Source organism: Mobula hypostoma, chromosome 7 (assembly GCF_963921235.1).
Source record: "Mobula hypostoma chromosome 7, sMobHyp1.1, whole genome shotgun sequence".
In the NCBI taxonomy this organism is placed as follows: Eukaryota; Metazoa; Chordata; class Chondrichthyes; order Myliobatiformes; family Myliobatidae; genus Mobula; species Mobula hypostoma.
The window spans coordinates 140758716-140776484 of record NC_086103.1 but is presented as its reverse complement, the minus strand read 5'-3'; the positions used below and the strand labels follow the sequence as shown (position 1 = coordinate 140776484).

The following is a 17769-nucleotide window of genomic DNA, read 5'->3' as shown; positions in this document are numbered from 1 at the left end:
GATACCACTTCATTATGGTTGTTCTGGCACTGCCCTTTGGCTCATTGTCTTGCTGAGAGACAAACTTCCTCCCTAGTTTAAGCTTTCTGGCAGAGTCTAGCAGGCTTTTATCCAGGATTGATCTCTCTGTATTTAGCAGCATTCATCTTCTAATCAATCCTGACCAGGTTTCCAGTGCCTGCTGCTGAAAAGCATCTCCCCAGCCTGATGCTACCTCCACTTAAAAAAAAGTAACTCCTTGGCCATAAAGACTTTGCAAAATGTCAGTTTGAAGATACCGTGAAGATGTGGAAGAAGGTCTTGTGGTCGGATGAGACTGAAGTGGAAGTTTTTAGTTTCAGCACTAAGCAGTCCAGAATATCCAAAACAGCCCCTCAATACTGTGCTGAATGTCAGCTTAAATTTTTTGGCTTTTCGGATAATAAGACTACCTTCAACTTTACTTACTCCATACAAATGTCATATAATCAAAATGACATAAAGCTGTGGATAGATTATACTTAGAAAGGACCTTCTTTGTTTTGTGTCTTCTCTCTCAAAACTATCTTTTACTTTGGTATCATCTTAAAATACAATGGTAATGCTTCAATCATCAGCCACTCCATTAGCCTCACCCTGTCACCTGGTCAGATATGGCCCAAGTGCAGAGGGAGAGACATTGAAGCAGGTCGATAGTTCACAGACTTTAATGCGAACAGTGTTAAAGGGAAAGAGAACAATAAATGCTAGGCCAAACAGGGCCATTAACTAAAATTCTCAAATGGAAAACAAAGCCTACACTGCGGCTGAAAAGAACAACTAAGAATAAAACGAATACCGCTAGTCTTCAGATTCAGTTGACTCAACAGTCCAATTTCTCAGGCAAGGCAGATTGCAGGCAGTGAAGTGTTTCTGTGTCCTGACCTGGGTTCAAGTCTCGACAAACACTATGACGGAATGAATGGAGTTAAATACTATCACAATGAAATAATAATTAGCTGACATGTGCACATTCACGAGCTCAACTGCCAAATCTGCTGCACTGCCGAATCCGTGGTTGTGACACACTCTGCTGTTCCTCTAGCCAAATGAGTAATCTTATCCATTGATGTCCTGATCATCCAGCATACCACTGGCAAATCTCTGTCACAGGCCATGCTCTGCACTGCGCAACTCATTAACCAAGCTTAGCATCCACATCAGAAACAAGAGAAAATCTGCAGATGCTGGAAATCCAAAGCAACACACACAAAATGCTGGAGGAACTCAGCAGGCCAGGCAGCATCTATGGATCTATTCTTCAGGACCTGATGAAGGGTCTCGGCCCAAAACATTATCTAATAAATCTTTTTCATAGATGCTGCCCGGCCTGCTGAGTTGTTTACGGCTTATTCCCCACTCTCACTCCAGTTTATCCTATCATAGGCACTGATATTACCCTATCACAGGCTCAATAAATTGATTATAAAGGCTGCCTCTGTTATAGGAGTCAAACTGGACACACTGGAGGCTATGGTAGAACAAAGGACCTTTGGAAAATCCTGGTAATAGGACCTCGACTCTTAGTACCAATGTGAACCACAACCTCTGACTATTTATCCTTCCCCTTTAAGTTCCCTGCAAACATCTATGACACCTCTGACTTTAGCACCTGGGAAGCAGTACAACATGCTGTATTTAAGTCCAAGGCTGCTGAGTACCTGTCTATTTTTCTCATTGTTGAGTCTCTTAAAACTTCTTAGCCATGGACTCTTGCTCCTTTCTCCTTGTGCAGATGAGCCATCCACTGTTAAGTTTCATCTTAATAGAGACAAACTTAGTGTGGGTTTACTTAGAACTTTTTATTGCTGAACTGCTGCTCAATCCTGTCAAATCGCCCTCGTTGTTTCCGGTTCCAGATGAACCACTTGCATTGCCCCCTGGAAACTGAAGTTCTTTATTATGCACACATAATAACACATCTTCCCCCTTTAAAGAAAAATGAACACAATACTATGTCCTCATAAACCTGCAAGGAAAATTATCCTTTCCAACAAAGATATCTACATTGCATAACCAGTCTCTTTTCTTTTATTCAAAATTTCAAATGTTCAACATTTTAACCTCAATTGTAAAGAGCAACCACAGTCCCTTATCGATTTAGCCACTTTCAATCAGTCTCTGAGGTGGTTTAATGGTCCTTTTTTGACTGCTATTTGTTTCCATAGATGTATTGCTTTCATTTGATGTGTTAATATTTGTGTCTCTCTGAGAACTCTGATCAACGTGTTCTTTTTTCACATACGCTGGCCCCTTTGGTGTACTGACAGATGGCGCATCACAGCTATGGGTTGGAGCTTATGGTCATAAATCCATGCAGTTCCTTCTCAGAGGTGTCCCTTGCTCCATCTGGATCTGGTAGGAATGCGGTGCTACTACTTCTTGCACATATCTTTGCATGGACCATGTGCCTGAATTGTGATCTTGGATTCATACTGGATCTCCAGGCTTCAGGTCCAGGTAGGCTTTCTGCAGTCTTGTCGTGATACCGTTCCTGTTTTTTTTTTTCATTTTAGCCAATTTGACCTTCTACGCTCCTTTAGGTGGCAACAGGTTTTCGTACATTGGAAGTTTAGTACGTATGCGTCAACCCATCAGCGCTTGAGCTGGTGAAGGGCCATTCTGGAGTGGTACACTTCTGTAAATCATTAGCATTTTGTGGAAATCCTCTCGTCCATCTTGAACTTTCTTCATGAGGCCCTTCACTACTTTGACTGGAACTTTTGCTAGGTTGTTAGATTTTGGTTGATATGGGCTTGATGTTGAAACCCTCCAATCATTGGTAAAGGACTCAACTTCACATCTTGAGGATTGTGGACCATTGTCTGATTCCACTTCACATGGAACTCCATGCCTCGCAAACACAGATTTCAGGAAGGTGATGATCGCTTTGCTGGATGTTGATTGCAGTGTTGCAACCTCTGGTTAATTGGGGAAGTAGTCTGTTACAACAATATGACTTTTCCCATTACAATCAAACAGATCCACTCCAACTTTGAATTCCAGCCTGTCTGGTACAGGGTGTGGTGTAAGTGGTTCTGCTTGCTGCTTTGGTATGTTGGTAAGGCATGTTTCACATGAAGCAGTGATCTGGTTGATGTCTTGGTTCATTCTTGGCCAGTACATAAATCACAGGTCTTTGTTTACATTTTTCCTCACCAGGATGCCCTTCATGTATCTTCTGGAGCATTTCCTTGCGTAGCAACACCGGAATCACAAACCTGTTCCTTTTGAAGACCATATCTTCTGCTGCTGACAGTTCAGCTCTGCACGCCCAGTAACCCCAAGTAAACATTGGACAGTCATTCTTAGCTGCTAGCCATCCTTTCCATATTGTATTTTTGAGTTCTTTCATTATTTCATCTGTCCCTGTTGCTTTCATAATCTTCCCTGTTCTATTAGGAGATACTGGAAGGGGTGGGGACAATCACGTTCACATAGGCCTTTAATCAGCATTAATCTCCTAGTCACTCTTTTCTTTCTTGTTGACTGCTTGACAACAAATCAATAGCAAACATATATTTTCTAGGAGTGTAGATCATATGAGGGGTAATTGATAAGTTCATGGCCTAAGGTAGAAGGAGTCAATTTTAGAAAACCTAGCATATTTATTTTTCAGCATAGTCCCCTCCTACATTTACACGCTTAGTCCAGCGGTCGTGGAGCATACGGATCCCTTCTTCGTAGAAGTCGGTGTCTTGGACCTCCAGAAAGCGGTCCACTGCAGTGGTGATTGATAAGTTTGTGGCCCAAGGTAGAAGGAGATGAGTTATTATCTTCAAACTTTCTGCATAATCACTCAAAGAGTTGAACTGCACATGCATGTAACGAGAGCTGTATAACTCATAGGGCCTCCCTATGTTTTCAATGGCTGACCTCTTTCCTGGGTCAGGCTTCACTTCCTCTTCAGATATGACATCTCCTACGAAGATCAGTGTCTTAACGCCAAACTGATATTCCTCTTCATTTAAATTCAAATTGACATTCCGTGTCACATCAAGCACTTGTCTGAGTTGTGTATCATGCTCATCCTTGGCGGACCCCCAGTCTTGACACAAGGTATGCCCTCAAAGATCATGTAGATAGTTTTATGGTAGCATTCTGAATAGAATCCCATATGTAGCTGAAGAGAGTGATATTTTTCCCTATGGTCTATTATAAGTATACAGTCTCAAACTTGCCAAAGCCCAGATGATGCATCGAGCTTGCTAAACCACTTGGCACCTGCAAACTGGGACATGTTTTTCTCCCATGCTGGCAATTTAAAATGCTCTCCGGATGGCTCTATTAGGATCTCTTGGGTCCAGGTGTATCTGAAATGTTCCAATTTTCTTGTGCACATTGACCAGTGAGCAATCTGCTGCTTCTTCAGTTTTCTGCATGACATTCATCCGTTCCTTGCGTGCCAGTTTTTGTTTAAGTTTGCCCAAATGCAAATGGAACTTTACCGCATGCATGGACAACAGGAGTCACTGTCTCATCTTCATGGATTTTGTGTACACCAGGTAAGCATTTGAGCCCTCAAAGACATCTGCGTACCCTTCCATGAGTGTTGTATGGCCATCTTTGGTCTGTGAAGCCACTACAAAAAACTCTTTTCACCAGGTTGAGCTTTTCACATGCTCTCAGACCTAATACTGGCTGTACTCTGTTTCCACCATCAGCAACTGTGCCTTTAGAAGCTACCCCTTGTGCTTGAAGGTCACTATACAGCTCCCTTTTACTGGAACGTTCTCTCCAGTGTAGCCAAACACTTTTAACTTCACTGGGTAAACCTTACTGTGAGAGTCTTGTAATCATCCATGGATAACAGATTCATCTGGGCTCCGGTGTCAAGCTTGAATGGAATTACTGTCTCATTCACAGTCACTGAGACAGTCCATTCTGTTTGACCAGCAACCGGCAGTCTGTAGAGAATCCACAAAGAATTCCTCCATTTCCTCAACAACCGTGTGCACCTTTCTCTTGGTAGCCCCAGCTTTGCAGCACTTTGCAAAATGATTCTTCTTCCCACAATTGTTGCAGCACTTTTCATAAGCAAGACACGTCTTTGGAATGTGACTCCCTCCACATTTGCTGCACTTACTGTTTGAGCCTTCCTGCTTGCTTCAGTGTTGCTTTGGGAAATACTTTGTGCTGTACTGCCCTGTTTTCACAGCATGCACTGTTGTGTCTGCCCTGTGCAGCTCCTTAGCTTGTGCTCATGTGGTCTCCGCTGCCCTGTCCAATCTTTTCTAGCATCAAATTTTTTTCATGCAGCAGTCTTTCTCTGAGCCCATTATCTGGAATTCGGCAAACTATTCTGTCTCTAACTGGTGAGTTTCTCAAATCTTCTAATTCACAGTGTGTGAAGCTCAGCTAAGTATTTGTTGAAGCTAATACCTTGTTTCTGGTCACAGGAAATAAACTTCTATCTCTGAAATGTGATGTTTTTACTTGGGACAAATTACTCCTCAAATTTTGTCATTAGAGAGACCAACGTAAAATCTGCCTCATCAATTTGAAGGCTGTTACAGATGTCCAAAGAAAAATAGACACTTTCAATTTTTCATCTGTCCTTCCTGCTGCACTAGCAGCTGAACGTACATTGAATCGCTGTTTGAAGCATTTTCAGTTATCATTTAGATTGCGGGTAAACTGCATAGGTGCGGGAATACTTAGCTTATCCATGACAGGAACTCTCAGCCTCGAACCTGAATCTCTCTTGGTGAATCTGGTGACTGCTGAACTTCGGGAATGACGTGCTCTCTCACCTCGCTGGCCACCTTCTTTCCATCGTAACTAGGGTCCAACCTCACTTGCTGCTAGCACCTTTCATACTCACATAGTTACTTTCTCAGTCACGCATGGTATTCATTTACTCTCTGTGCTTGGACCTCACGCCATCTTCTGATTATGTTTGTTCTGAATAAAGACAAACTTGGTGTGGGTTTACGTTAGAACATTTCATCACTGAACTGGTCACCGTTGTAGCTTCCAGTTCCGGGTGAGCTCCTGGCATTGTCCACTGGGAACTTTATTATGCACACATAATAACACATCCACAGAGCTATGATCTTGGCTTTGGCTGCAGTCTAAGGGAATTGTTCACTCCCACTATTTTCCATTGCAGTTCTGGAGCTTGATGCACTCTGAAGCTTCCCTTACTGCCTGTCAGCCTCCCTTTCAGTGTTCAGTACTGCCACTCCTTTACAAATCTACCATTGGGAATGGTCGTGCTGGAATTATCCTTCAACAGCCTGGAGCTGATAGATATTCCCCAAAGCATGCAGCTAAGTATGCCTTTCGAAGTGTGGAAATATGAAATGAAAAATACATGGGATTATCAGTTCCTGGATTCTCTTCTGAGCTTTGGAGAATGTACAGAAATGTTTAGAAAGTAAATGTTTAAAAATTCACAGATGATGGAACTTTTTGCAAATCTGTTGAAGTTCATTTTGTGTTATGCTCCAGAAATGGATCTGTCATGTTTGATGAGGTCATCCGTTTTCCAGACAGCAGCAACTTGAATGTTCAAATTCATTTTTTGATTTTTTTCCAAATAGATTAATAACAATGTGTTGCTGATATTTTAAAAATGATTATGTGCTTTGTAACTTGATCTTAGAGGTGGATTTGAACTGCTCCATATGAATGGAGACTTAATGCAGTTTTCTAATGCAAAGCCACAGAAAAATGGCACCCAGATTACAATTTATCTATGTATTGGACTGTTGCCAATTTGGTCAATTTGATCCAGGTATTGATTTGACTGGAATGCTGACAGATAGGAAAAGTTCCCACATTACTAAGGTCATGAGGCAACACAACTATCTGGAAGTACTTTTCCCATTATAGGCACTCTGCAGACGTAAAGCTCAAGCAGTGTGAGATAACTTCCTTGTAACCATAGAAACCATAGAAACCATAGAAACTACAGCACAGAAACAGCCCTTTTGGCCCTTCTTGGCTGTGCTGAACTATTTTCTGCCTAGTCCCACTGACCTGCACACGGACCATATCCCTCCATACACCTCCCATCCATGTATCTGTCCAATTTATTCTTAAATGTTAAAAAAGAACCCGCATTTACCACCTCGTCTGGCAGCTCATTCCACACTCCCACCACCCTCTGTGTGAAGAAGCCCCCCCCAATGTTCCCTTTAAACTTTTCCCCCCTCACCCTAAACCCATGTCCTCTACACCATTATCGTATACCATTATCATCATCATAGTTACTCCTTACCTTTGTTATACCATATAGTTTTAATGCAGCAATGACAGTACTGATACAAAATGTATAACCAGTCTGTTTCAACATTTCAAAGCGATACTCTGATGAAGAGATTAAAAAGCAGGGTTGTAAACAGTACGTTTTAATATTTGATGTGCATTATTTTCATTCACCAGAGACTTACTTATGTTAGGCTTTTAAATATACATGACTTACCCTTTCAGGATTATGATTCTAGATTTTAAAAAAATGTTTGATTACATGACACTCAAATGCAGCTGTATTGCTTAATAACTGTTCTTGTTATTTGTGAAATTTGTCACTTAATTAGTGAAATCATGATTTAATTTCAAGTTCAAGTTTAATTATGATTCAACCATAGATGAATACCCATGAACACAGCCAACGAAACATTGTTCCTCCAGAGCCAAGGTACAAAACACAGTACCAACAGTCATACACAGTATAAAGCACATATAGTACTTATAAGATAGAAGTAAACATATAGTCACACAAAAACAAATGTAGCCCAAGTCCCTGAGTGACATGCCCTGTAAATTGATGGTGTGCGGATGTTGCCGGAAAGAATAAGCAGCTCTCAGCAATCCACAGGCACGCATGCATGCAATCCAGTTTGTGAACACTGGAGGGCAGCACTAATATGAAGGGCTTGCCCCCAGTCCACCATAGATGCTGCACCACACCGCCTCTGGCATCTCCCCTCCTGGGCTGCTGTAACAGGCAAGCCCGCGGCATGAGGCCAAGTCCTTGGTACATCCGAGGCCACTCTACTCCCCCACCATTGGTCTCACTAATAAATCAATGAACTGGACTTGCAGTATTTTACATTACCAATGTCAAACAGGGTCTTGTGATGGCAAGAGAAATGTCCAAGACAATCACTTGCTGTTAACCTGCAGACTGCCTTCACACACTGACTCTGGCGCAAGCAGCAACATGGCCTGCACCAAGACCAGCTCCTCCAGCTCTTCTGCCAACAAGCAACAAGGGTAGGTCTGCAATATTTGAACTACTTAATGTCCAGCCTCGTTTTGTGATTGTAAAACAGATATTTAAGAAAGACAAAAACACCTTTGGTCAGCTCTAGAGAAGATGCTGCATCTGAATGTGCCACACCTTACCATGAAACAAAGTAGTTTTTTTACAGCACATCTGTCAAATCTTACAGTAGCACCTAGCCATCGAGATGTTAACAATCGTGCAATTTTTAAAGTAACCGTAGCAACTTTTACAAGCAAGTGTGAAAATATGATTTGCAGATGATCTTTTCAAGAAGATTCGTTTACCTTTTGCTATTTTTTGTTCTTTCCATAGATCCAAGTCAAAAGCAATGCAAAAGGAAAAGATCAATTATGAACTGGGCTTTCAAGCGTGGTTCTGGCATTCATTTAGAAAACATGCCTACATCCCATACTTCCATAACACCAAGAGGACTATTTGGCCTTCCTCTGTCAACCATTTGTGAGAATGACAATTTCCCAAAGCCTATAATGGTAAGTGACAAATGTTATATAATGGGGAGGAAAGACAATTTATCATCACTCCGTTTTACAATGTGTCACTGTGCCGGGTTACAACGTAGAAGGAAGGTAATTTTTGAGAGAATTTTTTTGGCCATTAAAGAGATGAACTTGTGAAAGATTAATAATACAGGAACAATATCATTATGGCATTTGAATAATGTGCAAATTGGGTGTTACTTGCTTTATTTGTATCGAATGAAAAGAAATTCCATCATTTGTTTCGTTGATAGCATGCATTCTTTATCATGTAATTTCCTCATAATAGTTCTGTCATGAGTCAGGGAGGAACTAATGGAAATGGAACTTGAACTTCCATGTTGTTTCCCTGGATGTGAATCCAACATCTTGTGTGGAACTATTTCCTTGGAACCCGAGAAGAAGGAAGTAGTAGTTGTCAATGTGAATGGAAACTCTGAAAGGCAGGAATTAGATATTGACTGGTAACCATTTTAATTTGTTGTTCAGGAGATAACTATTTCTGGAATACAAGAAAGGCTCCAAATACAGTTCCATCTGTGTTGAGTTAACTGCTCCCAATACTGATTAGTAGTACATTATAGTTAAAGACAAGATTAAATGATCAGCATTATTTACTTACTGAGATACAGTGAGGAATAGGCCCTTCCAGCCCTTCGAGCAGTGCTGCCTAGCAACCGTCAATTTAACCCTAACCTCACAGGACAATTTACAATGACCAATTAACCTACAAACCAGTACATCTTGGACTGTGAGAGGAAACCGGAGCACTCGGAGGAAACCCACAGAAACGTCATGTAAAGTAAATAGTGACTATCAAAGGCTCCTGTATTTAGAATTGTGAATATTATTGTTATAATTGCAAAGGGTAATATTATTCAATCCTGAATGATTCATTTTGATTGAATAAAAAATGCAAGTACACAATAATTAAAGAGAAATTTTATTCATTGACCTTTCACTAATTTCTAAACACTAATCTGTTGTATAATTTATTGATTATGTATATAAATTGAATATAATTGATTTTTCAAGGTGAATAAGGCTTTTGGTGGCATAAGAGTACAGAATAGCATAATTAAAAATGTGGAAATGATCTTTATAATGATTAGATTCAGTTCTGGTCAAACAAGATAACCTAAGCAATCTTATTCACAGTGAGAAAACATTTAGGATTGAAATGAAGCCAATGGGCTTGGTTTTCCAGTCTGTAGTCACATAATCTATCATTCAACCTAACCTAGGTAATGGACGACACATTAGCTGAGAGAATGAAACTGATGTTATTAGACTTGGTTGTTATTATGAAATCCAAATGTCAGCCATCGGATGTCTCTCTGTGTAAAATTAAATGTCTGTATGTTATCAATGCCAGATATAGGTATTGGTTGCATTGAATTAGTGGGTTAAAGGGATATTCAGATACCCCTCATGATTCTTTTACTTTCTTCTTGACATTTCAGGATATGCTCTTCTTTTTATTTCATGAAGGACCATACACCAGGGGCATTTTCAGACGCTCAGCAAATGCTAAATCCTGCAAAGAATTGAAGGAGAAGCTGAATGCTGGAGCTGCAGTGCACTTGGCCGGTGAATCTGTGTTTGTGACTGCTGCAGTGTTCAAAGTATGTGTGCGCACAAAATCCAAGTTACCTTTTATTTCCATTTTCAGAGTGAAGGTGAATTTTGATGATAAATCGGGATTGAGTAGCTTGAGGTAAAGTGGGTTTGAACAACAGTGATCGGTAAAAACATGGGATCTGCACTAATCATTTTGAATACTAACCTCCCAATTACAAAAGAGTAAGAACCAACAAGGTAAGGCAAAGCCAGTCGATTCTCTGTTGGAAGGAAAATTCCCCATCGGGGAACAAATACTTGATGTCAGTTAGGAACACATGAACATAAGAAACAGCAGAATCCGTCCCCGTAGTCATTTGAGCTGGTTTCCATAAAATCATGGTTCATCCTCCAACCCTTCTGCTTTCTCCCCTGGTTCCTGTATTCTTTGATTCCCTTAGATATAGGAGCAATGATGTTTGAGCTGGAAGATCAATATGACCTTTTAGAATGGCAAAGCAGAATTAAGGGGTGAAGTAGCCTATTCGTCTTTCTTTTCCTTTTGACATTCGCACCCAAAGTTTTATCAATTTCGGCCTTGAATATACTGGGGAACTGAACCATAATAACCAACATTACAGAATCTTGAATAATCACAAGCCCTCAGTCAAGAAATTTCTCCTCAGTTCAGTCCTAAATTAACCTTCTATCATTGGTTTATGTTCCCTATTCTACACTTCACAAGAGGGACAAACATTCTACAGCATAGTCAATATTAAAAACGTTCTGACTTATTCACCACTATGCAAATAAGTCTTTAAAAATGACTTCTGTGGGCTCACTTATTTAAACTAGTGCAGAAGTGTCCACAAGGAGCCTTTTATGCAGATGTAGTTGATGTGTTTTGATTACTTTCCACTTCTTTTACTACTGTTACGTACCCCGTAACTGGGTTGCCAAACCAGCAGAAATGGATCACTCAGCTGGAGTCTGGATTACTGGAACTAAGAGAGTTTTATTAAAGAAACAAGCAACACAGTACTGTAACCAAAAGGATAATAAATGCAACAGTTCAGCAATGATAAACACACATGTATACAGAATTAGGATAACAGGATCAATCAAGCTCTATTGTCGTCTAGGGGTAAATGACCAGTTTCAAAGTGACGCAAAGTTCAGTTCAATTGAGATCAGTTCAGTTCACAGTAATCACTGCCGTGGGAGATGGACAGTGGGGGGAAGGAGAGAGAGAGCAAAAACGAATGAATATTCAAACGGCTTCCACACAGACCTTCGATATTCTTCGCAGTCAGCTTTCGGGCGAGCCCTTTGTGATGTCTTCTGAGGTCACCGACCGTGACCCCTCCGTTTCCAGATACGATCGTTTCTCTGCTGTGAACCTGGCACCCAGGCAAGGGCGGACACACACCAGGTTCCCGCCGATCGTACCTTTCCACCCTGTGCGTCTATGGCTTGGTCCCGCGATCAGCCCTCCAAAACTCCCACCGACTTGTGGGAGGTGTGCCGCTTCCAGGGTCTCGTTACCTCTACCTCGTGGTGTCGTGTGTGTCTTGCCTTAGCGAACCCATCGAGTCTCTTCTGCCGTCCCATCATGGCTAATTTATAATCTCTCTCATTCCCATTCTCCTGCCTTCTCCCCGTAACTTTTGATGCCCTGACTAATCAAGGACCTGTCAACCTCCGCTTTAAATATACCCTATTATTTGGGCTCAATTGCTACCTGTGGCAATGAATTCCAAAAATTCACTACCTTCTGGCTAAAGCAATTTCTCCTCATCTCTGTTCTAAAGTTGACAGCGGGTAGATTTTAGAATAGTTTCACAATGTCATAATTAATTTCCCATTAGTAGTGGACACACAGGTTGAGGCTAAACTGGCAAAACAGCTACCTGAAATATTTATAATAACCTGACTAGTCCAATGTTACCTCATCCTAACCCTAGACACCCCAGAACTAGGTGTTGCAGTGCTTCAAAAAATCAGCATTTCACCTTCTGCTGCATGAGGTCTGGACTGAACGATGTGCCTGATCTGCAATGACAGATTGATATTTTGTCAGTGAGTAGAGGGTGACTCCCATTGCTTATCTCACCATTTGAACGTATACTTACTAAATCATCTTGTATGAAAAGCCCCGATTAATCAATTTCATTAGGATTCCTCCATTCTCCTCCACTGCCTTGAAGAAGAAGGTGACTAGGTCACAGGGAAAGGAAGGCAAATGTGGAAAGCTACAATATGATAAAATATTATAGGAATGAATCACTTTTAGATTTTCCATTTTATCAGCTATATAAAGAACACTTATCAGTCTGTTCAAATAATTCTGACAAAGCAGAATAAATCTCTGATTGATGTTAAGCAGTTAAATGGAATCAATATTAAAAAGATAATTCAATTTGGGAAGGGCAAGACTGTTCATTGTATCTTGTTCACATTTCTTGGCACAAGTCCATTATAAACACTTCCCTACTGCTTGTGAAGATATGCCTGTAAAAAATGAATCCCAGCATGCTTCATTACATGGAAACGAAGTTGCTTAAAATAAATCAATGAATAAAATAAAGCAAATATCATTGATAATTTTTTTCTGATTACTGGACTTCATGAAAGTTTTAATAAATCAATAGTTGTAAGAATTTCAATTGACTTGAAAAATTGGGGCAAATTTAATTTGATCAGAACAAGTGGTTCAGACAGAAAATGCTTCCTGAGTAATCTGGGAAAATATCAATGTGAGTGTGATGTGGGGAACCAATATCTAACTTTGCCCATCCTCCAGGACAGAGCAGGCTGTGTCAGATTGCAGTTGTGAATATGGTCAGTTCTAAGTGTCAGTGGCAATACAAGAGTAAGTGAGGGTGGCAGAGTATATGTAATCCTCTGGCTAGGCACTGAAATGCAGCACAGTCCACAGAAATCACTCCTTCAATGATTGTTTGGTACTTTGAACAGCTCCAAAATAAAAACAAGTGCTTCAATCACAAACTTTTGAATACTTGTTCTGGAATATATTTTTTTCTCCATTATAAACTCAGGACTTCCTTCGAAATATTCCTGGTAGCATATTTTCCTCAGACTTGTATGACGAGTGGATGGCAGCAATGGAAAGGAACAGCCATGAAGAAAAGATAAAGGAAATTCAGAGGTTAGTAAAGCACTTAAAGGGTGGGGGGGAAGGAAGGGAGGTTGGTGAAATGCAGCATCTATGGCAGGGAATAAACAGTCTGCAACCCGGGCTGAGATGCAGGGTGGATTAGCATAAAAATAATCTTTTCTTCTCCCATTGATGCAGAGATTAACAATTAATGCAGAGAAGTGCTCAAGAAATTAACTAATGTTCTAAAGCCACGATAACTTCTTCAATAGGTAAATTTAATGTCAGAGAAATGTAGACAATGTGCATCCTGAAATTCTTTTTTCTTTCTTCTTATTTTATTTTAATTATCAAGTTTTAACATAAATACCTATGCAATCAAAGAGAAATATTAAAAATGATTTATTGGCTATTTTAAAATGAGATCTGTTTTTAGAGAAAACAATGGGTAATTCAGATTAAAGAGAGGGAGAGAGAGCAGAAAGACCACTGTAGTAATTGGGAAAGACTGTGGCTTGGTGTAGGGAGCATCTCTATTCTTTCTGCTGGATCTAACTTCTCCCATCTCCATCCAGCTATGGAGTTCTGGACACAGCACTGTTACATTTAAATCAGGGTCCCAACTGTACATACAAGCTGAGATAGAAACTTATCGTTTGGGTCCTGGCTTTTCAAGCTGGGGTCAGGCTCTCAAGGGGACGTAGTGTAGAGTGAATCTGGGATGTGGTAAAGTTAGAATGTACTGTAATTACAAAATTACAGTACCTTATAAAAGTATTCAGCCCCCAACCCATTGTTCACATAAATAAGTATTACAACCAGGGGTTTTGATCAATTTAACTGAGAATTTCTATTTGGTGATCAGATGCACCTTTTTCACAGTGGACCCCAAAAAACGTGGAAAATTGTAAAGCATGAAAAACTAAAAATTCGAAAACTGAAATGTCAGCAGTTCCAAAATATTCATTGCCTTTGCTCAGTCTTTAGTTGAACCACCTCTCGCAGCTATTACAGCCTGTAGTCTTTTTGGCTAAGTCTCTATTAACTTTGTACAACGTGATGGAGCAAGATTTGCCCATTCCTCCTTGTAAAATTGCTCAAGCTGTGCCAAGTTAGTTAGGGAGTGGTGATGGACAGCATCTTGAGGTTTTGCCTGAGGTATTTGATCAGATTAAGATCAGGACTCTGACTGGGCCACTCAAGAACATCAATTTTCTTAATTTGAAGCCACTCAATGGTTGCTCTGGCAGTGTGCTTTGGGTCGTTGTCTTACTGAAACACAAACTTCCTCTCCAGTTTAAACTTTCTTGCAGATGCTAGCAGGTTTTTATCCAGGATCTCTCTGTATTTAGCAGCATTCATCTTCCCAACAATCCTGACCAGATTTCCAGTCCCTGCTACTGAAAAGCATCCCCACAGCCTAATGCTGCCTCCATCAAACTTTACAGTAGGGATGGTGTTAACTGGCTGACACACAGTATTTGATTTACACCACATCTACCAGTTAGTGTTGATACCAAAAAGTCCCATTTTAGTCTCATCGGACCACAAGACCTTCTTCCGCCTCTTTACAGTATCTTCTAAGTGACACTGACACTTTGCAAAGTCTTACACGCAAGGATATGCTTTTTTTTAGCCAGGGCTTCTTCCTTACCACTCTTCCATAAATACTCTTTTTGTGCAAAGCCTTAGAGATTGTGGAGCCGTGAACTTCATCTCCAGTTACAGCCACTGACTTCTGCAGCTCATTCAGAGTGACTGTTGGCATCAGGGTAGCCTTTCTTACAAGTGCCATTCTTCTCTGGTGACTAAGTTTAGAGGGCGGCCTGACCTAGGCAGGGTGGCTACAATTGCATATTTTTTCCACTTTCCACAATGGGCTGCACTGAGCTTCGACGTGTGTTCAATGCCTTTGAGATGGTCTTGTACCCTTCCCTAGATTTGTGCTTCTTTATTATTATTTCCCTGACTTACCTTGACGTTGCCTGGCCTGCTGTGTTCCTCCAGCATTTTGTATGTATTACTTTTGTGTTTTTTTAAAATTTTGGTTTGGTCTGTTGAAAATCTACCATACTGGTGGACCTTACGGAGAGAGGGGGTATTTATTCAGGTGATCCTCCAATTTTCTACATCAACAAATTGGGTGAGTTAGTTAGGTGGTGTATAGCATATCGCACCTAAGGAAAGTTAGCATAGTAATTACAAAGGGGATGAATACTGTTTGAGCCTCACAATTTTTTTTATTTGTTAGCGAATTGTTGACAAGTTTTGGAATTTTTCCTTTGATTTGACATGATGCACAATGTTTTGTAGACTAGCTCAAAATCCTACTTCAATATATTTAAATTTGCAAATGAGACAGTAAGATTTGAAAACAATTGTGGGGGCTGAATACTTTTCCAAGGCACTGTTGTTATAATTTAATATAGAGAAGGACAGACAGGAATAAATCTTTCTGTATTGGGTAGTGCCAAAAAGGTTTTAGACCATCTGGTTTAGACAGATGGTTAAGGGTGGAAGCCTAGAGCTGAGTAGCATTTGGAGAAATGATTATACAATGTTGAAGCCAATGCCTCAGTAAGAGAATAATTGGTAATGGGAAAGCATTAAGGAAGTGGACAGCAGAGTGTGATGGGAGAAAGTCAGGATGGCTGAAATCTGTGAACTATTTGCCAAAGTTTATCCATTCAATAACAAACTTTTAAAATAATATCAACTTTACCCTAACGTAGTAAACACCCAAAGGTGCTTTAAAGAAACATTAAACAACATTTGACATTTAGTCATACGGAAAGATTTAAGAGTGCCCTACAGGATTCTCTCCAAAAAGGGAGAGTTTGAGGGAAGGAAAAGTTTCGGAACGTGTTCCAGAACTTGCAACTGTGCGGCAGAAGGTCCAGATGACAGTGGCAAAGAAGTGATGTGTAGGGATGCACGAGGGCCCAAACTAGAGATGGCCAGTGATCTCAGTTACAGTTAGTTTTTTTTTTGCGGTAGTCCTTTGGATTCAAAGAAGACACATTGTTGTGCAGTTCATCTGTGGACACGGAGGTGACTCTGCAGTCCCAGTCTGGAAGCGCAAAAGTTAGTTACAGTGCCAATGTATCAGTGGGAAATTGTAACATAGGGGTTAAACTTTGTCTGCTCCATGTGACCTTTGGTTTGAATCCAAAGGAGATTCCACTAACTTTCTTTCAAAGATCAAATTTATTATCAAAGTAGGTATATACCATATATAATCCTGAGTTTCATTTTCCTACAGGCACTCATCAAACAAAGAAACACAATAGATTTCACAAAAAAAACCACACAACAAATACCAGCAGAAATCCAATGTGCAAAGGAGGATAAATCAGGCACATAGTAAAAAAAAGTAAACAAGTAACACATGGAGCATGAACTGCAGTCTCCGAAATTGAATAAATTGTCATTTATTTTGTTGCAACTGTTTTAAAGTTAAGAATTAGGTAACATTTATATAACCATATAACAACTACAGCATGGAAACAAGCCATCTCGGCCCTTCTATTCCGTGCCGAATGCTTACTCTCACCTAGTCCCACCAACCTGCACTCAGCCCATAACCCTCCATTCCTTTCCTGTCCATATAGCTATCCAATTTAACTTTAAATGACAACATCAAACCTGCGTCAACCACTTCTGCTGGAAGCTCGTTCCACACAGCTGCCACTCTCTGAGTTCCCCCTCATGTTACCCCTAAACTTTTGCCCTTTAACTCTCAACTCATGTCCTCTTGTTTGAATCTCCCCTACTCGCAATGCAAAAAGCCTATCCATGTCAACTCTATCTATCCCCCTCATAATTTTAAATACCTCTATCAAGTCCCCCCTCAACCTTTTACGCTCCAATGAATAAAGACCCAACTTTTTTTTTTAGATTATGAGAACACTCAGTCCTCTTTTTATTGTCATTTAGAAATGCATACATGCATTAAGAAATGATACAATGTTTCTCCAGAGTGATATCACAGAAAACAGGACAAACCAAAGACTAACACTGACAGAACCACATAATTATAAAATATAGTTACAGCAGTGCAAAGCAATACCATAATTTGATGAAGAACAAGCCATGGGCATGGTAAATAAAGTCTCAAAAGTCCTTGAGTCGATCGACTGCCGAGTCCCCGATAGCAGGCGGCAAAAGGGAGAAACTCCCTGCCATAAACTTCCAAGCACCGTCAACTTGCCGATGCCTTGGAAGCAGCCAACCGCAGCCGACACTGAGTCCATCCATCCGAAAACTTTGAGCTTCCGACCAGCCTCTCCGATACAGGCTCCCGAGCGCCATCCTCTGCCGAGAGCCCTTGACCTCGCCCC

The 17769-nt window shown here is 40.6% G+C and overlaps 1 protein-coding gene across 2 annotated transcripts in view; it reads left to right on the top strand.

Moving 5' to 3' along the window:
• Positions 1–17769, top strand: part of LOC134349594 (rho GTPase-activating protein 20-like) — a 113562-nt gene that overhangs the window by 83819 nt on the left and 11974 nt on the right. For both annotated transcript variants that reach the window (XM_063054152.1, XM_063054154.1), the window contains exons 10-12: positions 8567–8745; positions 10215–10376; positions 13371–13480. In XM_063054152.1, the coding sequence (XP_062910222.1) occupies positions 8567–8745; positions 10215–10376; positions 13371–13480 (451 nt within the window). The remainder of the gene's footprint in view (positions 1–8566; positions 8746–10214; positions 10377–13370; positions 13481–17769) is intronic.